Consider the following 24,621-nt stretch of genomic DNA (forward strand, 5'->3'; position numbering starts at 1 on the left):
GTCCCGGGTATCCCACTGCAGCCCCAAACCACCCAGCTGGCAGGATGGAGATGGGCGAGCCATTTGGGGACAGCTCTGCTGGATCCCGACGCTGGGGGAAGGAGGAGGAGGGTCCTGCTTTCCACAGCCAGGCCTGGGCAAGCAGAGCCACTTCTGCCCCAAGCAAATCAATTGAAAGCCTTGGCCAAGCCTGTTTGAGTTGGTGAGAGCCCAAGTGGGAATTCCAATCTGCCAGTGTTTGCTCTGCAGGCAAAGAGAGCCAAACAGAAATGCTGCTCTGGGACTTTACACCAAATATCCAGTGGCTTGTTCTGCCAGCAGTGCTGAGCCAGCCGTCTGCACATCACCCTCTCCCAGCTCCCTGCTCTGTGAAAGCCTTCTGCTTGTGCCCTTAAAGGAAGCTTGCCCTCCCACACCACAGCCCCACAGCCCGTGCCTGGGCTTCCCTGCTGGGACCGGGCCCTGCAGGTGCAACCGGCCATCCCATACCAGCTCCACCTGGACACGCATTCCCCCCACCCAGCCCCAGGTTCCTGATCTCCGCTTCCTGCTCTCAGCTCCACGCTTTCACCACTCCCACCCCCCCGCCCCAGCCACCTCGTCATTGGCCCAGTCCCTCTCAGCCCCTGATCAGGAAAGCCCACGGCAGCTGGCCTCACAGCAGAGGCAGAGCTGACAGCCAGGAAGCACGAACCATAGTTGACTGTGTCTCTTTTTTTTTTTACACTGTCACATGTATTTTATTTGATCTTTATAGCTGAACAGTTTTATCAGTTTTATCAGCCCATTTCTCAGATGAAATAGCTGAGGTTTCAAAAGACCAGACACCTTGCCCAAGGTCACCTGATTAAGGAATCCAAGTTTCCTGACTCTAAAACCATGGTACTCACTAACTTGCCTCCCTGCAGAAGTTTTTAAATCTTTTGTTCACTCCCAGAGGCCTAGGGCAACTCCCACGATTCCTAGTGACAGCAGGCGGAGATGTTTCCGCATTCCCCCATGCAACACTGGCACATCCAGTGTGGGCAGTTGGCAACGTCTGCTTTATCCCAGCCCTGAATCGGAGCCACTGCCTGAGGCCTGCATCCTGGGCTCACTGGGCTGCACCCATCAGAGCCCCCCCGGAAGCCCCCAGCCAAGAGTCGCCCCCTTCACAGTTAGGTACTGGGGGCACACCCCGCTTACTTCAGGGCCACCTCCCAGGGCACTGGCACGAAGTTCTCTCCACCCGAGGAAGGAGCGAGGCCAGACGCCCTGCCCTCACAGGGCTCCCCCACTGCACGGCGATGGGTCTCACGCTCCAGAGCGATCCTTCTTGGCACCGTTTCACACAGTTCTCAGTTTGGTCCTGAGTGCGATCATTTGCAAATGGAAATGATCTGAGTATCTTAGAAGACACATGCTCTCTGCATTCAAACAATTATTGTCACTTCCTCAGGGAAATTTTCTCTCATCTGTTCTGGCCGGATGACTGTCTCCCCTAGATAACCGTGGGCACCAAGAGGGCCAGGACGAGACTGTGGCTTTCTCGTCACAGAACCCCCAGCACCCTGCACAGCTCAGGAAATAGTAGTCGGGTGAATGAAACCACGAGTAAAGGCTTCCACCAGCCCTTGTCCTCTGGCTTCAGGGGTGCCGTCATCCAGGCCTGGAGCCCACGGGCCCCCCATGGGACCCTTGTCCAGCCATTCTCAATTCTACATGTTTTCTACTGACCTGACTCCCCAGGGTGGGCCTGGGCACCCAGCTACAGATGCTGGCTTCCCACCCACAGCTCAACCCAGAACTCATTTCTCCTCTAAGAATAGGGCACCGCCAAGGTGACAGGCCTCAAGAACGCTCCCCAGAAATGGGAGCAGAGGGGGCACTGCCGGGCCTCTGGTCTGGCCAGTCGGGAGCAAGGGGCACCAGCCACCCTGCCCCACCTGGGCCTTCAGATGGCTCCGTGGTGGCTGGGCCTGGGTGGCGCCAGGACCTTGCCAGCTGTGGCAGTCATGTGGCCAGGGACAACACAGAAAAATGCCACCTTTCGAGTAAAGAGTTCTAACTAAAGGGGAGGGAGCAGCCCAAAGCGCCCGATACTGCCACTCCTCTGGCCCCTGCATGAGGTGCCCCCCTGAACTGCACGCCACACAACAGTATCCTTCCAGTCACGGCTGCACCCCTGGGGCACCACCATCACTGTGAGCCTGGGAGAAGCAGAGTAGAACCCCAAAGAGGGGCCTCCAGGGCTCTGGGTGCAGAGAGAGCTGTAGCTCTGCCAGGTGTGGGCACACACACAAAGATGAGGGCAGCAGAGCTTCCAGGATCAGTAGGGCCACACCAGCTCAAAGGAGCCACGCACTCTTATGGGGCGGCTGGAAGCCCTTCTCGGTCCGGGGTCCTCAGGTGGCTTTCCCAGGAACCCGGTGGGTCCTTGATGCTGGGGTCAAAGGAGGAGAGAGCCAGTGTGGACCCTAGGTGTGTCTTCTGGTCAGGGTGGGCCTTGAGCCTCCCTCTCCCCACTCCCTACTCCCAAGGTCTGGCTGTGTCATGTGAGGGAGGAATCAGACTTCATGGGCATCTACTCAGGCCCAATTCCCAAAGGTGGAGAAATGCCATGATCACAGCAACCGTGAAGAGGCCAACTCAGAAAACCTGTGTTTAGTTGGCGGGACAGGGTGTCACAGCCTGCGAGGCCCTCGGTGCCTGGGTGCCCACACCCACTACTTCTCCTCGACCTTCTCCAAGGACTGGGACTGCTTCCTCTGGGGCAAGTCTTCAAGCATCAGGCTCAGCACGTGCACGATCTCGTAGTACAGCTCCTGAAGCCTGGAAATGGAGGAGGAGAGGAGGCCTGAGCTCACAAGTGGGCTCCATGCCGCCCTGGCCCTGCCCACGGCACTCTCGCACCCGCACGTTCACCACTCCTGGTAGGTGTGGGGTCACGGAAGAGCGAGGACTTCAGAGCCACATAGGGCTGGGCTGGGAGCCCGGCTGTGCCACTCTACCTGTGGCCCCAGGAGTAAAGTCATTTCACCGCATGTGTCAGGTGGGAGGCAACAGACTCCTGGGCTCGGAGCGAGGTGAGCCCGTGGAGGTGCCCAGACGCTGCCTGGTCCACGCCTGGGCCAACACTGGTCATCCCTAGATCCCCTCCTTTTAGTTCCTCCTGTCTGCGAAGCCCTCAAGGCAGCTTTTGTTGAGAAACCAGGCTAATCGTGCACCTCCCCTTCCTGCAAGTAATGGCCAGAAGGACCCCAGCTAACTCACTGAGCACAGCCCTGGGCCAGGCCAAGCTCAGAGCTTCACACACATTGCTTCCATAGTCAGCCCCTCCTGTGCCGGGTAGGAAAGGGACAAAGACTTTGCCAGAGTCACACAGCACCAAGCCAGGGGCTTCAGCTTCTGAATTCCCAGCCAGCAGCGTTCTCTCGGCCCTCTGAAAAGTGCTTGGTGAGGAGGGTCTTCGAGAGTCAGAGGAGCCAGTATTTAAAAACAGGTCAGGGTGGGCTGGGGAGGCCAGTGGGTGGAGTCTCCCCCAGCCACAGGCCCGTCCGCACAGCAGCCCAGCCCCTGCACACCGCCAGGAAGGGCCTCGCCCGACCCGCCCTGCACATCAGCCATTGCCCCCCTGGGCCTGGGGCCAGGTCAGCGGAGCTGGGACTGACTTGTAGATGGTAGCATCCTGGTTGTCCAGAGTGGACAAGTAGACATCAATGAAGGGTAGGCTAGTGCCAAAATCATCCAAGACCATGGGGTCAGTGTGCCGCAGGGTCTTCTTAAACTTCTCCACCAGCTCAGTGAAACTTTTGTGGTCAACATTCTTCTAGAGAGGGAAGCATAAAGAGAGCAAGGATGAGGAGGTAGTGACCGGGCTGCACAGAGACCTGGGGACCCTCCACGTGGGGCCCAGGCAGAGGCCTGACCCTGGCCCCAGGATGAGTCCTGAGTCCAATCACAGTTCACCCCAACCCCTTCTGGGCCTGCACCCCCCTGACTGAGGTCACCTGGTGAGCCACCATCCCTGACATGAGGACAGGTGACACGGGAAGGAATTGGTGAGAGCCTGAGCGTGGCTCAGCATTTCACCCTGTTCTGGACAAACCTTGGGCACACCAAGACAGGCGGGCATCTCCACCTCAGAGAGGAGGCTGAGGAGGAAGGCACCAGCCACTTGGCGGAGAAAGGGGCAGCATGCTGTTCACGACCCGGCCGAGCACCCCGGCAGCTCAGAGCATTCGGCCAAAAAGAGAGGACGCTCCTCCAGCCCCTCACAGTTGTATCATGCTTGAGAGAAAATCTCCAGCCCACTGTGCTCACTCTTGTTCCAGTTTAGAAAAACTGAGGTTAGTAACACCTGTCGGGGCCTCCGTGGCCTCGCCCACTCAGCGGACGGGGACGAAGCCTGCTTGGCACCCAGCGAGTCCTCAGGAACAAGAGTGCTCCAGGCAAAGGGCCCAGCAATGGAGTTTTGCCCATGAAGGAGGGAAATACGATAATCGCAACACTCAACACTTGAAGAGGTCCAGAGAAACATAAAAATACAGAGAATAACGTCTGACTCTGAAAAGTACAGGGGGGGTGAGTAGCTGACTTACCAAATGCCACAGATGCCTAAGGCCACCCGCCCTCCACGCAGGCCCCCAGGCCCATCTTCCTGGCCATTCCTTCAGCCCTGACTGTCCCTCTGCTTGTCCGCCGGCCCGTGGAGACCACCTACCTGCGTCTGCATCAGCTTGCTGACCTCCTCCTGCTGCCACTTCAAAATCACATGCTTTTCTTCCATGAGTGTCATGTGTCTCTCTAGCATCAGCTCCCGCTCAAACTTTTTGACAGAGTCCTAGAGGGTGGGAGGATGGAGGTAAGATATGGGCTCTCAGTGCGCACCACTCCCGTCTTCCTTCTTCCCCAGTCTTCCACTGCTGCTCCGGCCCCTCAGCAGGAGGATCCCCTCACAGGCCAGCCCCCAGCCCAAGCTGCCAACTGTAGCTGCAGTGACTTCCTAAGCACCTACCCTGCAGGCCACCATCACGAGGGAGGGAAAATGCAGGGCTCAGGGAAAAGAGTCAGGCTGCGGTAGAGCCTGGTCACCCCCCCTCCACTTCAGGAGGGAGATAGCTCAGTGTCCTCCCTTGAGACTTGGCCCATCCACCTGCCACACTTACCACTCGCCCATCCTTACAAGCACCACCTCACCTCCGTGTGAATGATCATCACACCCACGAACATGCTGAGGAAGACGAAGGAGGCAAGCAAGATGAAGATGATGGTGAATGAACGGCTCAGAGCAAAATTCCGGGCGTCCAGCTGCTGCTGCAGGTCTGTCCAGCCATCGACCTGCTCAGGCAAGGCAGGGTGTGCTGAGCGCCTAGGCCCAGAGCGGCAGGCCTCCTCTCACCCACCGTGGGGAGCCCCAGCCCCACCGAGGAGTAGGCCGGCTTCCTTCCACATCAGCCCTGCGACAGCCCCTAATGCTCTGACTCCAGGGCACACGTGCTGGCCTGGAGCTGCACGGCACCACTGGGTGGGGGCGCTGCTGATCAAGGTGCCCTAAGGGCTCTCCTCCAAAAGGCCTTCCATCCCTCCCCAAAAGACAATGCCTCTCTACCAGGCCCTCCTTTGGAGAGACCCCGATCCTTCCAGAGTCCAACAGAATCTAGACTCTGAGACTTGGGCTTTGCAGGCTTCTCCTGGGTGGCTTTGTGACAGCCTGTTCCCAAAAAGGCTCTGTGACATGGGTTTCCCTTCTAAATTCAACTTAATCTGAATGAATTGTCTTTTGAAAACTTTTTGAAAGCTTTACACCCCTGTGGGACAAATAAGAATGCTCTAGGGAGTCACAAGATTAGAGATAATCTCGTGGCCAGGGCACTGGCCTATCCTTAGTCCTAGGAGGCCAGCCCCCAGCTTCCCCAGACCAGCTAAGTGTCTGAACATGGGAAAGGCCCCCAAGTGAGGCCCAGCATGTCCACACGCCCACACCAGCTGCCAGTCCCTTCTCAAGTCCCCTGCCCCTACCGCGGCTCCCAAACACGGTACCGTGGCCAAGCTGAAGAGGGTAAAGAAGGCCAGAGCCAGGTTCCCCCAGTTATTCAGGTCAGCACTCTCTGGAACTCCAAATAGGCAGAAGCCCAGGACAGCGAAGACGTACATCAGGACGAAGAGCAGGACGAGCACGGAGGCCACGGTGCAGGCTGTCTGCCCCATGGCGCTGATGAGTGTCTGCAAGGCACAGGCACTGGGGCTAGGCCAGGCTGCAAGGCTGGGTTGGACTCAGAGGACAGGGGTCCAGCCCGTCCCGACACCAGCTGCCCCAGAATCCAGTGCCTTGCCTGGCACATGGCAGATGCTCCATAAATGGTTGGATGAATGAATGAGTGAATGAAGGGAACTGTGCCCAGACTGAGGGCTGGACCAACCTAAGAGTGGTTCATCAGTGCCTGGCATCCACGCTCAGTTGCCCATGGGTGGATCACCCGTGGTGTCCCAGGTCTCGTGCAGTCTCCCCATCAGCACCACTAAGCACTCCACTTGAACCCCAGCCTGCCTCTGTGGTCATCCTAAGGTGCCCTGCTCCCGCCCCTCAGCTGGGCGCCAGCCCTGAATGCTCTTCCAGGCCAAGGAGGAGTATGGGAACTACCCTGGGAGTGGGAATGAAGAAGGCTGAGAGGAATAGGACTTCTCAATTCTTCTGGGCCCCATTTCACAGGCAGGTCTCCACCTTGGGACCTCAGTCTTCCCCCATGACATGGGTGTTTGTCTTATCTCCCATGCCTCATCGTTCCTTCTCCATGCCCTGGAGTCTTGCTTATACGTGTTCAGCTACCTTGATACTGTCACAGATACCATGTCAAGGTAGGAAGATGTTCCCATTTCAAGATGCAGGATCAGAGGCTCAAAGAAGCAAAATGCCTTGGTCACAGTCACACTCTGCTAGAACGGCAGAGCGGGAACACATTCTCCAGCCCCTTGCCTTGCGCCACCACAGTCAACCACAAAAGCACCTCTTTCTAAGCCAAGATACTATGTATTGACTTAGCAGTAGGAAAGGAGGTACTGGTGGAGCTGGGACACAGGACAGTGACATTTTGACAGTCTGGGGTAAAGTGCAAAACAGAGAGACAACCCAGGAGCACTGGGGCTGCCCTGCATGTGGACCACTTTGGCAGCTGCCTGCAAGGGTGAATGCACACCCGACGCCCCCCCTCCCCTCCTTGAGGGAAGAAAAATCAGTGTTAAGGGAATAATTCCAAAAGAACTGAGCTGTAAAAACATTGCCTCCAATCCTGCAAGAGAGACAGAACTTCTTTCCCAAGACTGCTAAGACTGAAGAGGTAAGAACTCATGAAAAAGGCTGCAATGGGACACAGTCTGCAGGTGACATCTTCAGGGTGCGGAGGGGCAGGGCCACGTGGAAGAACCTGAGGTACCTTGGAAGGATGAGGGAGAGGCCCCGGTTGGGTCTCCCACTTCCAGGCTAGTGCACAGGCCCAGTGCCACCCGAGGTCAAAGCCAAGCAGCCTCGAGAACAGCCGTGCAGCAAAAGTCATGCTCTCCGGAAGCCTGTGTGGGACCGACTCCTGACCGCTGGTCTTGGCCACGTTCTTCAAGCACTATCCAGACAGGCCCCATTATTCTGCAGTCTAGAAGGTTCAGAAATCTAGTCCCGGGAATGAGCCTCCAAGGTGGGAGAGCTGAGTCCAGGATGTTGGACCACCAGAGAACTCCCAGCCCCATGGAATATTAATCGTTGAGAGCTCTCCCAGAGGTCTCCACCCCAACACTATGACCCGACTCCACCCAAGGGCCAGCAAGCTCCAATGCTGGACGCCTCATGCCAAACAACTGGCAAGACAGGAACACAACCCCACCCACTAGCAGTCAGGCTGCCTAACGTCATACTAAGTTCACAGACACCCCAAAACACACCACCAGATGCAGCACTGCCCATCAGAGGGGCAAGATACAGCCCCACCCACCAGAACACAAGCACCAGTCACCCCCACCAGGAAGCCTACACAAGCCACTGGACCAACCTCACCCCCTGGGGGCAGACAACAGAAGTAAGAGGAACTACGATCCTGCAGCCTGCATAAAGGAGACCCCAAACACAGTAAGTTAAACAAAATGAGAAGACAGAGAAATATGCATCAGATGAGGAGCAAGGTAAAAACCCATCAGACCTAACAAATGAAGAGGAGACAGGCAGTCTACCTGAAAAAGAATTCAGAGTAACGATAGTAAAGATGATCCAAAGTCTTGGAAATAGAATAGAGAAAACACAAGAAACGTTTAACAAGGAGCTAGAGCTAAAGAGCAAACAAACAGTGATGAACAACACAGTAATAGAATACTCTAGAAGGAATCAATAGCAGAATAACTGAGACAGAAGAACGGATGAGTGACCTGGAAGATAAAATAGTAGAAATAACTAATGCAGAGCAGAATAAAGAAAAAAGAATGAAAAGAACTGAGGACAGTCTCAGAGACCTCAGGGACAACATTAAACACACCAACATTTGAAGTATAGGGGTCCAAGAAGAAGAGAGAAAGAAAGGGTCTAAGAAACTACTTGAAGAGATTACAGTCGAAAACTTCCACAACATGGGAAAGGAAATAGTCAATCAAATCCAGGAAGCACAGAGAGTCCCTTACAGGATAAACCCAAGGAGAAACACGCCAAGACACATATTAATCAAACTGTCAAAAATTAAATACAAAGAAAAAATATTAAAAGCAGCAAGGGAAAAGCAACAAATAACATACAAGGGAATCCACATGAGGTTAACAGCTGATCTTTTAGCAGAAACTCTGCAAGCCAGAAGGGAGTGGCAGGACATATTTAAAATGATGAAAGGGAAGAAACTACAACCAAGATTACTCTACCCAGCAAGGATCTCATTCAGATTTGAAGGAGAAATTAAAACATTTACAGACAAACAAAAGTTAAGAAAACTAAGCACCACCAAACCAGCTCTACAACAAATGCTAAAGGAACTTCTCTAGGCAGGAAACACAAGAGAAGGAAAAGACGTACAATAACAAACCCAAAACAATTAAGAAAATGATAATAGGAACATACATAGCAATAACTACCTTAAATGTAAATGGATTAAATGCCCCCACCAAAAGACATACACTGGCTGAATGGATACAAAAACAAGACCCATTTATACGCTGTCTACAAAAGACCCACTTCAGACCAAGGGACACATACAGACTGAAAGTGAGGGGATGGAAAAAGATATTCCATGCAAATGGAAATCAAAAGAAAGCTGGAGTAGCAATACTCATATCAGACAAAAGAGACTTTAAAATAAACATTATTACAAGAGACAAGGAAGGATGCTACATAATGATCAAGGGATCAATCCAAGAAGAAGATATAACAATTGTAAATCTTTATGCACCCAACATAGGAGCACCTCAATACATAAGGCAAATGCTAAGAGCCATAAAAGTGGAAATCAATAGTAACACAATAATAGCAGGGGACTTTAACACCTCACTTATACCAATAGACAGATCATCTAAACAGAAAATAAATAAGGAAACACAAGCTTTAAATGATACATTAGATCAGATGGACTTAATTGATGTTTATAGGACATTCCATCCAGAAACAATAGAATACACTTTCTTCTCAAGTGCACAGGGAACGTTCTCCAGGATAGATCACATCTTGGGTCACAAATCAAGCCTTGGTAAATTTAAGAAAATTGAAATCGTATCAAGCATCTTTTCCGACCACAACGCTATGAGACTAGATATCAATTACAGGGAAAAAGACTGTAAAAAATACAAACACATGGAGGTTAAACAGCATGCTACTAAATAACCAAGAGATCACTGAAGAAATCAAACAGGAAATCAAAAACTACCTAGAAACAAATGACAATGAAAACACAATGAAGCAAAACTTATGGGATGCAGCAAAAGCAGTTCTAAGAGGGAAGTTGACAGCAATACAATCCTACCTCAAGAAACAAGAGGGACTTCCCTGGTGAAACAGTGGTTAAGAATCCACCTGCCAATGCAGGGGACACGAGTTTGATCCCTGGTCCGGGAAGATCCCACATGCCACGGAGCAACTAAGCCCCTGTGCCACGCAAGCCACAACTACTAAGCCCTTGGGCCACAACTACTGAAGTCCGTGCGCCTAGATACAGCCCATGCTCCACAACAAGAGAAGCCACTGCCATGAGAAGCCCGTGCACTGCAATGAAGAGTAGCCCCTGCTTGCTGCAACTACAGAAAGACCACGTGCAGGAACGAAGACCAAAAACAGCCAAAAAAAAAAAAAGGAAAGAAAAAGAAACAAGAAAAATCTCAAATAAACAACATAACCTTACACCTAAAGCAGTTAGAGAAAGAACAACAACAAAAAAACCCCAAAGCTAGCAGAAAGAAAGAAATCATAAATCAGATCAGAAATAAATCAAAAAGAAATGAAGGAAACAATAGCAAAGATTAATAAAACTAAAAGCTGGTTCTTTGGAAGATAAACAAAATGGATAAACCATTAGCCAGACTCATCAGGAAAAAAAGAGAGAAGACTCAAATCAAAATAATTAGAAATGAAAAAGGAGAAGTAACAACTGACACTGCAGAAATACAAAGGATTGTGAGAGACTACTATAAGCAACTATATGCCAGTAAAATGGACAACCTGGAAGAAATGGACAAATTCTTAGAAAAGTACAACCTTCCAAGACTGAATCAGGAAGAAATACAAAATATGAACAGACAGCATTAAATCAGGAGCACTGAAATTGAAACTGTGATTAAAAATCCTCCAACAGGGCTTCCCTGGTGGCACAGTGGTTGAGAGTCCGCCTGCCAATGCAGGGGACGCAGGTTCGTGCCCCGGTCTGGGAAGATCCCACGTGCCGCGGAGCGGCTGGGCCCATGAGCCATGGCCGCTGAGCCTGCGTGTCCGGAGCCTGTGCTCCGCAACGGGAGAGGCCACAACAGTGAGAGGCCCACGTACCACAAAAAAAAAAAAAAAAAAAAATCCTCCAACAAACAAAAGCCCAGGGCCAGATGGCTTCACAGGTGAATTCTATCAAGCATTTAGAGAAGAGCTAACATGTATCCTTCTAAAACTCTTCCAAAATACTCCCAAACTCATTCTATGAGGCCACCATCACCCTGATACCCAAACCAGACAGAGACACTACAAAAAAAAGAAAATTAAAGACCAATATCACTGATGAATATAGATGCAAAAATCCTCAACAAAATACTAGCATACAGAATCCAACAATACATTAAAAGGATCATACACCATGATCAAGTGGGATTTATCCCAGAGATACAAGGATTCTTCAATATATGCAAGTCAATCAATGTGATACACCATATTAACAAACTGAAGAATAAAAACCATATGATCATCTCAATAGATGCAGAAAAAAGCTTTTGACAAAATTCAACACTGATTTATGACAAAAACTCTCCAGAAAGTGGGCATAGAGGGAACCTATCTCAACACAATAAAGGTCACATACGACAAACCCACAGCAAACATCATTCTCAATGGTGAGAAACTGAAAGCATTTCCTATAAGATCAAGAACAAGACAAGGATGTCCACTCTCACCACTATTATTCAACATAGTTTTGGAAGTAATGGCCAAGGCAATAGGAGAAGAAAAAGAAATAAAAGGAATACAAATCAGAAAAGAAGGAGTAAAACTGTCACTGTTTGCAGATGACATGATACTATACATAGAGAATCCTAACGATGACACCAGAAAACTACTAGAGCTAATCAATGAATTTGGTGAAGTTGCAGGAAACAAAATTAATGCACAGAAATCTCCTGCATTCCTATACACTGACAATGAAAGATCAGAAAGAGAAATTAAGGAAACAACCCATTCACCATTGCAACAAAAAGAATAAAATACCTAGGAAAAAACCTACCTAAGGAGGTAAAAGACTTGTACTCAGAAACCTATAAGACACTGATGAAAGAAATCAAAAATGACACAAACAGATGGAGAGATATACCATGTTCTTAGATTGGAAGAATCAATAGCGTGAAAATGACAATTTGACAATTTGACAATGAAAAGCAATCTACAGATTAATGCAATCCCTATCAAATTACCCATGGCATTTTTTACAGAACTAGAAAAAAAATCGTAAAATTTGTATGGAGGACTTCCCTGGTGGCACAGTGGTTGAGAGTCCACCTGCCGATGCAGGGGACACAGGTTCGTGCCCTGGTCCGGGAAGATCCCACGTGCCACGGAGGGGCTGGGCCCGTGAGCCACGGCCACTGAGCCTGCGCAGTCCGGAGCCTGTGCTCCACAACGGAAGAGGCCACAACAGAGAGAGGCCCGCGTACCACAAAAAAAAAAAAAAAAAAAAAATTTGTAGGGAGACACAAAACATCCCGAATGGCCAAAGCAATCTTGAGGGAAAAAAAAATGGAGCTGGAAGAATCAGACTCCCTGATTTCAGACTATACTACAAAGCTACAGTAATCAAGACAACAAGGCACAAAAACAGGAATATAGATCAACGGAACAGGATAGAAGGCCCAGAGATAAACTCACATACCTATGGTCAACTAATCTATGAAAAGGAGGAAAGGATATACAATGGAGAAAAGACAGTCTCTTCAATAAGTGGTGCTGGGAAAACTGGACAGCTACATGTAAAAGAATGAAATTAGAACACTCCCTAACACCATGCACAAAATAAACTCAAAATGGATTAAAGACCTAAATGTAAGACTGGACATTATAAAAACTCTTAGAGGAAAACATAGGAAGAACACTCTTTGACATAAATCACAACAAGATCTTTTTTTGACCCACCTCTAGAGTAATGGAAATAAAAACGAAAGTAAACAAATGGGACCTAATAAAACTTCAAAGCTTTTGCACAGCAAAGGAAACTATAAACAGGATGAAAAGACAACCCTCAGAATGGGAGAAAATATTTGCAAATGAATCAACAGACAAAAGATTAATCTCCAAAATATATAAACAGCTCATGCAGCTCAATATTAAAAAAACAAACAACCCAATCAAAAAGTGGGCAGAAGACCTAAATAGACATCTCTCCAAAGAAGACATACACATGGCCAAGAGGCACATGAAAAGCTGCTCAACATCACTAATAATTAGAGAAATGCAAATCAAATGCAAATGATTGAGAAATGCAAATCAAATGCAAATGCAAATCAAATCAAATGCAAATGCAAAAGAAATGCAAATCAAATGCAAATGATGAGAAATGCAAATCAAAACTACAATAAGGTATCACCTCACCGGTCAGAACAGGCATCATTAGAAAATCTATGAACAACAAATGCTGGAGAGGGTGTGGAGAAAAGGGAACCCTCTTGCATTGTTGGTGAGAACGTAAATTGGTACAGCCACTATGGAGAACAGTATGGAGGTGCCTTAAAAAACTAAAAATAGAACTACCATATGACCCAGCAATCCCACTACTGGGCATATACCCTGAGAAAACCATAATTCAAAAAGCCACATGCACCCCAATGTTCATTACAGCACTATTTACAATAGCCAGGTCATGGAAGCAACCTAAATGCCTATCGACAGATGAATGGATAAAGAAGATGTGGTACATATATACAATGGAATATTACTCAGCCATAAAAAGGAACGAAACTGGGTCATTTGTAGAGATGTGGATGGACCTAGAGACTGTCATACAGAGTGAAACAAGTCAAAAAGAGAAAAACAAATATTGTATATTAACGCATATATGTGGAATCTAGAAAAATAGTATAGATGAACCGGTTCGCAAGGCAGATGGAGACACAGATGTAGAGAACAAGTGTATGGACACTAAGGGGGGGAAAGTGAGGGGGCGGTTGTGGTGGGATGAATTGGGAGATTGGGATTGACATATATAAACGAATATGTAAAAAATAGATAACTAATAAGAACCTGCTGTATAAAAAATAAATAAATAAAGTAAAATTTTTTTTAAAACTAAAAATAGAACTACCATATAACCCAGCAATCCCACTGCTGGGCATATACCCTGAGAAAACCATAATTCAAAAAGAGTCATGTACCACAATGTTCACTGCAGCTCTATTTACAATAACCAGGACATGGAAGCAACCTACGTGTCCATCGACAGATGAATGGCTAAAGAAGATGTGGCACATATATACAATGGAATATTACTCAGCCATAAAAAGAAACAAAATTGAGTTATTTGTACTGAGGTGGATGGACCTAGAGTCTGTCATACAGAGTGAAGTAAGTCAGAAAGAGAAAAACAAGTACCATATGTTAACACACATATATGGAATCTAAAAAAAAAAAAAAAAAGGTTCTGATGAACCTAGGGGCAGGACAGGAATAAAGACGCAGATGTAGAGAATGGACTTGAGGACATGGGGTGGGGAAGGGTAAGCTGGGACGAAGTGAGGGAGTGGCATGGACATATATACACTACCAACTGTAAAATAGATAGCTAGTGGGAAGCAGCCGCATAGCACAGGGAGATCAGCTCGGTGCTTTGTGACCACCTAGAGGGGTGGGATAGGGAGGGGGTGGGATAGGGAGGGTGGGAGGGAGACACAAGAGGCGACATATGTATATGTATAGCTGATTCACTTTGTTATAAAGCAGAAACTAACACACTACTGTAAAGCAATTATACTCCAATAAAGATGTTAAAAAAATAAATAAAAATAAAAGACACGTGTACCACAGTGTTCATTGCAGCACTATTTACAATAGCCAGGACATGGAAGCAACCTAAATGTCCATCGACAGATGAATGGATAAAGAAGATGTGGCACATATATATAATGGAATATTACTCAGCCATAAAAAGGAATGAAATTGAGTTATTTGTATTGAGGTGGATGCACCCAGAGTCTGTCATACAGAGTGAAGTAAGTAAGAAAGAGAAAAACAAATACCGTATGCTAACGCACATATATGGAACTAAAAAATGGTACTGATGAACCTAGTGGCCGGGCAGGAATAAAGATGCAGATGTAGAGAATGGACTTGAGGACAGAGCGGGCGAAAGGGAAGCTGGGATGAAGTGAGAGAGTAGCATTGACATATATACACTACCAAATGTAAAATGGATGGCTAGTGGGAAGATGTTGCATAGCTCAGGGAGATAAGCTCGGTGCTTTGTGATGACCTAGAGGGGTCGGATAGGGAGGGTGGGAGGGAGGCTCAAGAGGGAGGGGATATGGGGTATATGTATACATATAGCTGATTCACTTTGTTGTGCAGCAGAAACTAACACAACAGTGTAAAGTAATTATACTCCATTAAAGATATAAAAATACATAAATAAATAAACAAATAAAGTTAGTATTAAAAAAAAGAAAGCCCAGAGATAAACCCACGCACATATGGTCACCTTATCTTTGACAAAGGAGGCAAGAATTTACAGTGGAGAAAAGACAGCCTCTTCAATAAGTGGTGCTGGGAAAACTGGACAGCTACATGTAAAAGAATGAAATTAGAACACTTCCTAACACCATACACAAAAGTAAAGTCAAAATGAATTAAGGACCTAAATGTAAGGCCAGACACTATAAAACTCTTAGGGGAAAATATTGGCAGAACACTCTATTACATAAATCACAGCTAAATCCTTTGTGACCCACCTCCTAGAGCAATGGAAATAAAAACAAAAATAAACAAATGGGACCTAATGAAACTTCAAAGTTTTTGCACAGCAAAGGAAACCAAAAATAAGACAAAAAGACAACCCTCAGAATGGGAGAAAATATTTGGAAACGAAGCAACTGACAAAGGATTAATCTCCAAAATATACAAGCAGCTCATGCAGCTCAATATCAAAAAAACAAACAACCCAGTTCAAAAATGGGTAGAAGCCCTAAATAGACACGTCTCCAAAAAAGATATACAGATTGCCAACAAACACATGAAAAGATGCTCAACATCACTAATCATTAGAGAAATGCAAATCAAAACCACAGTGAGGTATCACCTCACACCAGTCAGAATGGCATCATCAAAAAATCTAGGAAGAATAAGTTCTGGAGAGGGTGTGGAGAAAAGGGGACCCTCCTGCACTGTTGGTGGGAATGTAAATTGATACAGCCACTATGGAGAACAGTATGGACATTCCTTTAAAAACTAAAAATAGAATTACTATATGACCCAGCAATCCCACTACTGGGCATATACCCTGAGAAAACCATAATTCAAAAAGACACATGCACCCCAATGTTCATTGCAGCACTATTTACAATAGCCAGGACATGGAAGCAACCTAAATGTCCATTGACAGATGAATGGATAAAGAAGATGTGGCACATATATACAATGGAATATTACTCAGCCATAAAAAGGAATGAAATTGAGTTATTTGTAGTGAGGTGGATGGACCTAGAGACTGTCATACAGGGTGAAGTAACTCAAAAAGAGTAAAACAAATACCGTATGCTAAAGCATATATTTGGAATCTAGAAAAATCATACTGATGAACCTAGTGGCAGGGCAGGAATAAAGATGCAGATGTAGAGAACGGACTTGAGGACACAGTGGGGGAAAGGGAGGCTGGGATGTAGTGAGAGAGTAGCATGGACATATATACACTACCAAATGTATAACAGATAGCTAGTGGGAAGCAGCTGCATAGCACAGGGAGATCAGCTCCGTGCTTTGTGACCACCTAAAGGGGTGGGATAGGGAGGGTGGGAGGGAGGCACAAGAGGGAGGGGATATGGGGATATATGTATTCATATAGCTGATTCGCTTTGTTGTACAGCAGAAACTAACACAACATTGTAAAGCAGTTATACTCTAATAAAGATGTATAAAAAAAAAAAAAAGAAATCTAGTCCCATGGATGTTTACCCAGATTCCCATAGGCTGGTAGCTCCTTCCCTGAGGAAGTCCTGCACTTTCTAGACCTACAGCCTGGCCCCCAGTAGGTGCCTGATTCTGAATTCCCAAATTCTTTGGGGAAGCAACTCCTAGCCCCCAGTTCAGCTGTCCTGGGCTCTGAATCACGCTAGGGCTGCCCTCCTGGCCTTGGGGCATTCTGGGCATGGAGAGGACCTCTTGTCAGGGCAGGTACTCGGGCCCTGCCGCTCTGATGGGTGGCAAGTGATGCACCCCAAAGAGGAGCAGGCAGGGAGGGAGGCGAGGCTGATGCTCTCACTTGCAGCCCAGTGTCTGAAGGTGGTTCTTCAGGCTGAAATGCAGATGAACAAGGACAGTGTGGCCCTTGGTTGCCCAGCTAACAGAGCTTCTCTGTGTGCAAAACAGCAAGGAACTATTTCTTCATGGTGCAGGTTTATTGCCATGAGGTGGAAAGCAGAATGTCATCTTAATTCATCAGGGAACAGGAGTCAAGAATGTGGCGGAGTGCCAGCTCTGTTAGAGCCTCATCTAGACCTCAATGAATATAAATCAGCACAGAGGTGCAAGGCTCCACCGTTGGCACCTCCAGCTCCCCTGGCCAGCTGGCCAGGCTGGTGTACAGAGGGCATGTAATCCAGAGTCACTCTGGGGGTCCAGGGACATCCCCAAACCCATAGAAGAGCTACAACCAGGGGGTCTGATGGTTCCCCAGGGAACAACTTTTGGATACAAGGCTCTGCTTAATGACAGAAAGACCTTGGGGTCAAACATGGACTGTATGCGTATGAACATGCTGTGTTTGCGTGCCCTTGGGTGTCTGCGTGACCACATGGACCAAAGGCCACGCAGAGGCCTTCGGTCACCAAGCAAGCCAGGCTGAGCTCTGGGATAGGCCTTGGCCAGTGGGGAGGGCTGTGTGCCCTTCACTGGATCCCTGGGCTATCCCTGCCGGGCACCAAGACCCTGGCACCTCCAGGCCTTCCCCGCTGACCAGGCTGCCACAACACAATGCACTCAGCAGGTGGCTCGTGCCCTCAGCCTCACAAGGGACAATCTGGGTCACTGTCCCTCCCCCCACTCCCCAAGATGGAAGCCCCTCCTGCCACCAGTCCTTTCTGCTTCCTCCTCCCTGCACAGCCCTGGACTTCCTTTCCCTCAGCCCACCACCATCACCACCTTCCTCTCATGACTCCCGCAGGTCTCTGGCACCTTCATTCCACAGTGATCTCTCTCCTGGCCTTCCCTGTAAACCCTCTCTTGCCTGAGGACATCGCTCCCCAGCAGCCCTCTAGAGGGAGGCTGCTCATCCCCCACTCACCTGATTCAGGAGGCCATCCCCTACTTCATCCTCGGAGCCCCAGCCTCCATGGGCAAAGCCCCTGCCTCTGGGCAGGGCCAACCTTCCACCTTCCCACACCCTGTTGCATCTTGGAATGGCTCCACCCCACCCTGCTGTCATCCTGGGGGCCTTCAGCATCTCTGTGGACATCCACCAATCCCCAGGCCTCTTCGTCCCTTGACTTCCTCATCTCCAGCGACCCTTGAATCACTTTAGGCCCCTGCTCCCTTGGTGCCCCATACCCAAAACAATGGGCTCACCCCACTGTCTGATTACTCCCTCACTCCGAGGTGCCCGTCACCTGGCACTCACCTCCCAAAGAGCTCCAGTCTTCTTTCCTGTCCACCTACCTTACTCTCATCCCTCCCTGACACAGACTCCATAGGCCAGCGCCTCAGACACTCCCTTCCCCACTTCTAGGACACATTATAGGGTCTGCCTCTAGCCCACGAACAAGGGGAGTCACTCTCAAGTGTAAAAGGAGTAGTGCCATGACTCGAGGTGCACTTTAGAGATTCCTCCAGCTGCTGAGGGCTCCAGGGCTCTCAGTAGTGTGGGAAGCCACTGCAGGAACCCATGGAAAGGTGAATGGTGATGGAGAAAAAATGATGGCTGTTGGAGTGAAAAGATGTGAACAAGCCGAGAACTATCTAGGAGGCCAGGCTATAGGACTCTGAGAGAGAGAGCTCAAAGCCGACACTCAAACTTATGACTTGGCAGTTGACTTGACAGGACGCACCCATCCCCAACAGACAAAATACAGGAGGAGGAGCCAGGTCTTGGGATTGGAGGGTGGGGGTGGGAGGAGAGTGAAGACTTCCGGTTTAGACACGTTGAGTTTGAGGAGTATGTGAGCTATCCAGGAAGCAGTTAGGTCTGAAGTTCAAAGAAAGTGGCGTGGGCAGGTGAAGACCCCTGACAAGTGCAAAAGGTCACCCAAAGAGAATACAGAGTGAGAAGAGAAGAGAGCTCAGGACACAGTCCTGAGAAAACCACACTCATGGGCAAGGCAAAGAAAACACGCACCTGAGAAGTTATGCCTAAGAGGCTGGAGGGAAACCAGGAGAAAGCGGTGACAGGAGGCTGCTGGCAACCTCAGAGGGGCTAGTTACAGGGGAGAGGAGGGAGGAAGCCCGGACACAAATGACAGGTAAGGAAGAGGGACTGGGAGAACAGACACCCCTTCCAGGAGCTTTGCCGTGAAGAGAAGCAGGAGGATGGGACCATGCTCCCATCCTGGGAGGGGACACACACAGGTATGTGACCACGTGAGAGCAAGACCTGAATGCATGGGGTCTGCAGGAGGGGGAGCTCTTTAACATGCACCTATTCTCCACTCAGGCCTGGGGCTCCCTTGGGCTCCCTGAGTGTCGGATCTAAGCCCTAGACAGACAGACACCTGGCTGGCCTAGGGGCAACCTCTCAGCAGAACAGGCTGACACACCCTAACTTGTCAAATAGGTCCAAACCAGCCCCTTCCTGGAGAAGCACGGGCTGACCAGAGCCAGGGCAAACATACCATGTCCAGGATGAACACCTGAGGGCACGTTTGGGGCACCTCTGAGGTTTGTTCTGAAACCTCCGAGCCAAGTAAAGACTGGCCACCCTCTGCCCTCTCAGCAGGAGCAGCACTTCCAGAGCTGCCTGAACAAGTCATGAGACCATTCCCATCAAGAGAAGCAGCAGCTTTTTCAATCGTTCGGGGAAAGCAGTGAGTGGCTGAAGCCACCAAAAAGCTGGAGACTCCTGGGCATGTAGGCCAAAGGGTCTGGACCATAAGAAAATCAGTCACTTTGCAACATGGGAGAGAGGAAAAGATCAGATGGTCTTGAGTCAGACACACCTTTTGAAGCTCAGCTCCAGCATCTAACTGCTGAGTGACCTTGGGTCTCAATTTCTTCATCTGTAAAATGGAGCTAATACCTTTCCTAGAATCGTTTTAAGATTAAATGAGAGAACACAGGTAAACATCAACCTGTCACACAAGAGGACTCAGTCACTGCACGAGAGTAGCAGAATTATCATTTCATCAGGAGCTGATGGGCAGACGGGCCCTATCACCTGCACTCCCAGAACCATGGCATCCCACGTCACTCACCCGGATGCCGCGGCTATAGGGGATAAGCTTGAGAATGCGCAGGGACTGTACGCCATCGGCAATGTTGAGGTAGGGGTAGTGCTTGCCCTTGATCTTGCGGAGACTGTAGGGGATGAAGATGATGATGATAATGATCACATCTAGCAGGTTGTAGCCATCCTTCCAGTAGTTGATGGGGTCCACGTAGAGCTTCATGCAGAACTCGGAGCTATAGATGGACACAAAGATGAGCTCTGAGACCTACAGGGGTGGTAAGGGTAGGAGGGTCAGACCAAGCTGCAGACCTTACCCCTGCCTGGGCCACCCAAACAGGTGTGTGTGTTGGCGGGGCGAGGGTGGGAACGGGTGCTCCTAAGTCAGCCACAAGACAGAGAAACCCAGGCAGAGTCCCTGGCATACAGTGGACACAATGTGCCTGATTCCCTTCTCTTTCTGTGTCTTGCCTACCCTGTGGCCCCGAGCTTAGGGCTGGGTTTGACCCAGATAGCTTGATGACTGACTGACCGATGGACAGAATGACTATTGAGGCCCGGTGGGAGGTGCGTGTCAGGCAACCCTGATTTCCAAAGAGAAGATCCCAAGAGCCTTCTGGCCAACCTGAATACCCAGACTTTTGGGAAAGGAGATGAACTACTCACACATCTACTTTATTTACTCTATTATCACACATACTTAAAATCAGTTAATTAATCTGCTTCTGAAGAACATTCTGCTTTTTTTTCCACTTTTATACTTTATGAAACAATCTCATTCAAATTCTTCTCATGCATCTACAATTCCAGTGGCTTTGATTTTACCAAAAGGTACTTTTTGAGTCATCTAAGTTTTTCCTTATCATCAGTGAATTCATTCATTGAGGAAGCTTTGATTAAGCATCTACCACATGCCAAGCAAGCACTGTTTCAGGCACAGGGAGATGAAACAATGAGACAGTCTCTTTTTTTTTTTTAGAAGTTAATTTTTTTTATTGGGAAACCAAGGTAACAAACCTAAACTTATTGAAAATGAAATCAGTAACTAAGACTCTGCAGGCCCCATCCCCAACCAGCACCAAGGCCTCTGTTTGGCCTAACCCCAGTTTCTCTCATCCCCAAAAGAACAACCATGTGAAGAACCTGGGGTCAACCTCAGGGCACACACTGCAACTCCCTCTACCCCACCCTCAACTGACACACACACCCCGGATCAGCAGGCTGGGTCTAGGCCCAAGGAGGGAATAGTGAGGTTTCCTGGGGGCAGGGAATCCCACCCCAACCTGGTCAAAATCCCAAGTTAGGAAAAGAAGACAGAAGGGAGACTGGCTTGCCCACCCACTCCCCTCCCCTCAGTCCCCCCAGACAACAGGCTTACATCCCTGATCAGTAACACTGTGATTCTGAGGTGTCAGTAGGGCTCCCAGTGGCTTCACCAGATTACTGCAAAGGGCCCAGGGGAGGGGGCAGGCATTTACCCTGCCACCTGTTCAGTATTAGCCAGCCAAGCTGCTGCCCTCAGCTTGTGCTGTGGCCCCTCTCCCCTGTAGACACCCACGGCTGGGGACCAGGCCTCCTGCCAGAGAGAAATGAGTCCAGGAGGCCCTTGCTTCCCCAGCCAGGGAGGAAGGATGGCCTGGGAAGCCTGGGACGGCTACACCAGCTTCTTGGCTTCCAAGGAGCTCTTGGGGTGTCGCATCTGCCCGACGCCAATGGCTACGAGAATGAGGGTCTGCAGGATAGATCACCATAGCACGCCCAGGAAGCTGACGGTCTAGTAGGGGAGACGGAAATGAATGTTTAGACAAATACATACATAACATCAGACAGGAAGGAAAGTGAAACAGCCAAAGGGGAGAGAGGGGCTGGCCAGGGTGGGGAGGGGCAGGCATGGCAGCTACTTTAGAAAAGGTGCTGAGTGGAGGCCTTGCTAAAGCCAGGGATGGAGCCATAATAAAAACTGGGAGACTACTCCCCAATGGCGAGTACAAGGGCCTTAAGGGGAGCAAGGAACAGCAAAGCCAGAAAGGGGTGAGCAGAGCAGGAGATGCAGTTGGAGGGGCGGGCCATGTAAGGAGGGCCTTGTAGGCCTGGTGAGGGCTGTGAACTTTAACCTCAGCCTTGGAGGAGTTTGAGCAAGGGAGTGATGTGAACTGATTTACATTTTAAAGAGATCTCCGTGGAAAAGAGACCGTGGGGGAACTGGCAGGAGTAGCCACTGGGAGGCAAGTTAGGGAGGAGGTGCTAGATAGTAGAAGAACCATCATCCAGGCAAGAGACGAGGTTAGACTGTATTGGAGTGGGGGACAGTGTGGAGCTGAAGAGAAGAGGACAGATTCCGGAAGTATTTTGTGGGCAGTGATGACAGGACTTGCTGATGGACTCAGGGGTGCACAGGGTAGAGAGAAGGCAAGGAAGACTCTAGTGCTTCACACAGAGCAAGTGGGTAAACGCCGATACCTTTAACTGAGATGAGTTTGGGGTGGGGCGAAGGGGGGCTAGAGAGAGTTTCTATTTCCATTTCTAGAGGGAAATAGAAAAGGTTTTGAGACACACCACCTTTTAAATATGTCAGATGCTGTCACTGGAAATTGTAACTCAAGCCACAACTATCCCTTTGGAAAACATGAGGGCAGCTGGTGGTGTTATTTGTCCTGTATACTTATATTTGTGGTCACCACATGGCAACCATTTACATACACTTTTATGTTTGTTAACTACAATGAAACATTTAATATACACAAAAAGGTATAAAGAATAATATAATGAACAACCATATACCACCACCCAGCTTAAGAAATAAAATATTACCATTACAGGCAGAGCCTCACATCGATCAGATCCCCTTCCCTTCCCACAAAAGTAATCCTGTTTTAAATCTGGAGTATGTCTTGCTCGTGTGTTTTATAGTTTTACCACATATGTATCCCTGAAAGTACATAGTATGGTTTTGCATTTTTTATACACTACATAAATTGCATATACATTACAGTATTCTTTGGGCGATTTTTTTTCATTTAAAATTATAAGATTCATCCATGTTGATATACGTAAACCTAGTTTAGTGTTTCACCACTATTTAGCAATTCCACTTATGAAAATACTATAATTTCTTTATCCAGTTACCCATTGAGTGATATTTAGCTTCTTTGTAATTTTTTTACTACTGCAAAGAGTATAAAAGTACAAAAAGTTTGAGTCAGGTTGCAGGGCCATTTAAAAAGTGGACTTAAGGTCCTTTGCCCCTGGGCCCTCTCCCCAGCCAGATCGTGGGCAAGATGGCTGGGTGTGCAGCATCCTCGAACCCATGAGCAGTTCCTCCATGCCCCTAGGGACCCCAGCCCCTGCCACAGCAGATTCTGAGCACCCCTTGGGCTCCCAGCTGCTGGGCCGCCAGCACCAACTTCTGGAGCACCCGAAAGGGAATTCTCCTGTTTGCTAAGATGCTATTGTGTCTGGTGATTCTGACCTGCCTTGACTGCTGATTGAGATGATCTTTGCTGCTATATTCTTTATCATCTATGTGTGTTACCTGCACACCGAGATATAGGCTATCAACTGGCCTTGGAGTGATTTCTTCCAAACCCACACAGTGGTCATCCTCTACCTGATCACCTCAACCGTTGTCCTTGTTGAGAGAAGAAACCACTCCAAAATCATCACAGGAGTACTGGGTCTAATCGCTGGGTGCCTACGTGGCCATGATGCCCACGTTACCTTCCCCTTGCGGCAGCAGACACAGCTGCCCCACTAACCCTGCAGATTGCCAGCTGTAGTTGAACTCCCTTCATTTCTCTCTGAAACCTGCAAATAACACCTCCATCGAAATAACTCTCTGCGCTTACAACACTCCCAACCAGCTCGCAGCCCCATGTTTTACTGTACACAGGTGTAGTTTTTCTCTGTTACATACCTAGGAGTGGAATTACCTGATTGCAGAATATGAGCAGCTTCAGCTTCACTGGATTTTGCCAAATTGTTTTCTGAAGCTATTGTACTAATTTACTTTAATATCAGTGATGCTCCTTTTTTTAAAATTTCTATTGGAGTATAGTTGTTTCACAATGTTATGTTAGTTTCTGCTGTACAGCAAAGTGAATGTTATATGTATACATGTAGCCCCTCTTTTTTAGATTTCCTTCCCATTTAGGTCAACAGAGCATTGAGTAGAGTTCCCTGTGCTATACAGTAGATTCTCATTAGTTACCTATTTTATACATAGTAGTATATATATATGTCTATCCCAATCTCCCAATTCATTCCACCACCACCCTCCCCACCTTGGTATCCATAAGTTTGTTCTCTACATCTGTGTCTCTATTTCTGCTTTGCAAATAAGTTCATTTGTACCATTTTTCTAGATTCCACA

The 24,621-nt window shown here is 48.5% G+C and overlaps 1 protein-coding gene and 1 pseudogene across 2 annotated transcripts in view; one reads left to right on the forward strand and one right to left on the reverse strand.

Moving 5' to 3' along the window:
* Positions 1–2,705: 2,705 nt before the first annotated feature.
* CATSPER3 (cation channel sperm associated 3) overlaps positions 2,706–24,621 on the reverse strand; it is a gene marked incomplete at both ends in the record, with an annotated part of 42,148 nt that continues 20,232 nt past the window's right edge. The window contains 6 exons of the mRNA XM_082835046.1: positions 2,706–2,811; positions 3,651–3,808; positions 4,703–4,822; positions 5,179–5,319; positions 6,022–6,204; positions 20,281–20,520. Of these exons, the coding sequence (XP_082691172.1) occupies positions 2,706–2,811; positions 3,651–3,808; positions 4,703–4,822; positions 5,179–5,319; positions 6,022–6,204; positions 20,281–20,520 (948 nt within the window). The remainder of the gene's footprint in view (positions 2,812–3,650; positions 3,809–4,702; positions 4,823–5,178; positions 5,320–6,021; positions 6,205–20,280; positions 20,521–24,621) is intronic.
* Positions 22,143–24,028, forward strand: LOC309959899 (proteolipid protein 2-like; annotated as a pseudogene). The gene is made up of 2 exons: positions 22,143–22,283; positions 23,585–24,028. The product of its transcript is annotated as a proteolipid protein 2-like (transcript).

This window comes from Leucopleurus acutus, assembly GCF_964270905.1.
Source record: "Leucopleurus acutus genome assembly, chromosome: 3".
Classification (NCBI taxonomy): Eukaryota; Metazoa; Chordata; class Mammalia; order Artiodactyla; family Delphinidae; genus Leucopleurus; species Leucopleurus acutus.